This window comes from Tripterygium wilfordii, chromosome 13, assembly GCF_013401445.1.
Source record: "Tripterygium wilfordii isolate XIE 37 chromosome 13, ASM1340144v1, whole genome shotgun sequence".
NCBI lineage: Eukaryota > Viridiplantae > Streptophyta > Magnoliopsida > Celastrales > Celastraceae > Tripterygium > Tripterygium wilfordii.
Genome location: NC_052244.1, coordinates 7,099,094 through 7,101,784, shown reverse-complemented (window position 1 = coordinate 7,101,784; position 2,691 = coordinate 7,099,094). Strand labels below are relative to the sequence as shown.

General features: G+C 41.4%; 1 protein-coding gene across 1 annotated transcript; it reads left to right on the top strand.

Annotated features, from left to right (window-relative positions):
- Positions 1-543: 543 nt before the first annotated feature.
- LOC120012507 lies at positions 544-1,632 on the top strand. Its single transcript, XM_038863937.1, has 3 exons — positions 544-796; positions 1,121-1,320; positions 1,546-1,632. Exons 1-3 carry the CDS (start codon positions 544-546, stop codon positions 1,630-1,632), a joined length of 540 nt encoding a protein of 179 aa, XP_038719865.1.
- Positions 1,633-2,691: the final 1,059 nt, after the last annotated feature.

The following is a 2,691-nucleotide window of genomic DNA, read 5'->3' as shown; positions in this document are numbered from 1 at the left end:
ACAATTAGTAGATATGGAAAGGAAATATGCTCTGGAACTATGAATGGAAATCGGTTTTATTTACATCCAAATTCCTACTCTGGTAATAATTGTGATATTATGCATGCTGAATCTAGAAAGATAAAGGCCACATCCAATGAGGAAACCCTTTGGCACTTACGACTTGGCCATATTAACCAAACAAGAATCAACAGGCTAGTTCATGATGGGTCACTCGGCCCATTAGATATGAACAGTATGCCACAATGTAGGTCTTGTTTAGAAGGTAAAATGACTAAGAGGTCGTTCAAGTCCAAAGGCCTTAGGGCTAATGATTTGCTTGAGTTGGTGCATACAGACGTATGTGGACCGATGACGGTACAAGCCCGAGGAGGTTTTGAGTACTTCATTACTTTTACTGATGATTACTCTAGGTATGGATGCATTTATCTAATGCGCCGCAAGTCTAAGGCTTTTGACAAGTTCAAAGAGTTTAAGGCTTTTGCGGAGAACCAATTGGATAAACGCATCAAAGCTATACGGTCTGACCGTGGTGGCGAATACATGCTAGATGAGTATAAACAGGATCTCACAGATAATGGCATTGTTACTCAGCTTTCTACACCTAGAACTCCTCAACAAAACGGGGTAGTAGAAAGGAGAAACAGAACTCTACTGGATATGGTAAGATGCATGATGTGTCATGCTACTCTTCCAGAATCGTTTTGGGGATATGCCCTAGAAACTGCCATGCACATCTTGAATTTAGTACCGTCTAAGTCAATATCAAAGACACCTCATGATATGTGGACTGGACGTAAGTCTGATCCTAGAAATCTAAAAGTTTAGGGATGTTCGGCTTTTGTACTGGCAGATAAGACAACTAAATTTGGACCAAGATCTGTGTTGTGCTATTGGGTTGGATTTCCTAAAGGGACTCGTGGTGGCTATTTTTACAATCCTGAGAGTCAAAAGGTATTCATTAGCACGAATGCTAGATTCTTAGAAGAGGATTGTATCAACAGCAGTGAACCAAGGAAGATAATCCTTGAAGAACAAAATCTTGATGGTTCAACTTCCGGTCCAACAGAAAATGTTGAGAATGAACAAATAGCCAAAACAATTTTGGATGCAACACTAGAGCTTCGTCGTAGTGGGAGGGTCTCACGACCTCCTGAAAGGTTCATGTACTTTGGAGAGTCAGTTTTGGCAGTGTCTGACGAACTTGAACCAGATCCCACTAGTTACGAAGAAGGAGTTTCTGATGTTGATGCAGATCATTGGCTCAAATCAATGGAATCTGAATTAGAGTCTATGTATTCTAATGAAGTGTGGGATCTTGTAGATATACCCGACGGAATAAAACCCATAGGGTGCAAATGGGTCTACAAAAGGAAAAGAGGAGTAGATGGAAAGGTTGAAACCTTTAAAGCAAGGTTGGTGGCAAAGGGCTATACTCAGAAATAGGGTATAGACTATGAGGAGACTTTCTCACCTGTAGCCATGGTTAAATCCATCAGAATACTTCTCGCCATATCAGCTCATTTTGATCATGAGATATGGCAGATGGATGTCAAGACTGCTTTCCTCAATGGCCATCTAGACGAAAGCATTTATATGATGCAACCCACCGGATTCGTTGCTGAAAGTTAGTAAAATATGGTTTGCAAGCTTAAGAAGTCCATTTATGGACTTAAGCAAGCATCTAGATCTTGGAACATTCGATTCGATCAGACGATTAAATCCTACGGATTTGATCAAAACCCTGATGAACCGTGTGTATACAAGAGATTGGACGGCGGGAAAATTGTGTTCTTAATTCTCTACGTTGATGACATATTGCTCATCGGAAATGATACTGCAACTTTATCAGCGGTCAAGATATGGTTATCCAATCAGTTTAACATGAAAGATCTAGGAGAAGCAAGCTATGTTCTAGGCATCAAGCTTATGCGAGATCATGGAACTAGAACATTAGCTCTCTCCCAAGCCACATACATAGAGAAGATTCTAGTCAAGTACGCATTGCATGACTCCAAGAAAGGTCTTTTACCTTTTAGACATGGAGTACCTCTTTCAAAGGACAACTGTCCTAAGACGGAAGAAGAGAAGCGTGAAATGAGTAAGGTGCCATATGCTTCCGCAGTTGGCAGTCTCATGTACGCTATGCTTTGTACTAGGCCAGACATCTGCTATGCAGTGGGATTGGTTAGTAGATATCAATCTAACCCTGGCTTGCATCACTGGACGGCGGTCAAACATATATTCAAGTATCTTCGGAGAACGAAAGATTATATGCTTGTTTACCGTAGTGATGAGATCGTTCCAGTGGGTTATACTGATTTGGATTTCCAAGCAGACAAGGACTCTAGAAGATCCACGTCCGGTTACGTGTTTACACTTGGTGGTGCAGCCATAAGTTGGAGGAGTGTGAAGCAAACTTGCATCGCAGACTCCACCATGAAAGCCGAATATGTGGCAGCTTCAGAAGCCGCTAAAGAGGCAGTTTGGTTGAGAATGTTCCTTATGGAATTAGAGGTAGTCCCTAGCATTGAGAGACCTATCACTTTATATTGTGGCAATATGGGTGCAATAGCTCAAAGCAAGGAACCTCGTTACCACAGTAAAGGAAAACACATAGAACGTAAGTTCCATTTGATAAGGGAGTTCGTGCAGCGAAAGGAAGTGGAGATACTAAAGATTGCGTCATTA

What these genes read in the sequence shown, in the direction of transcription:
- LOC120012507 (XM_038863937.1), top strand. Translation starts at nt 544, where the DNA reads ATGCTAGATGAGTATAAACAGGATCTCACAGATAATGGCATTGTTACT. An exon ending in TCATGATATGTGGACTGGAC is followed by an intron (nt 797 to 1,120) that starts GTAAGTCTGATC and finishes ATGCAACACTAG; the next exon opens with AGCTTCGTCGTAGTGGGAGG. An exon ending in CTAATGAAGTGTGGGATCTT is followed by an intron (nt 1,321 to 1,545) that starts GTAGATATACCC and finishes GAGATATGGCAG; the next exon opens with ATGGATGTCAAGACTGCTTT.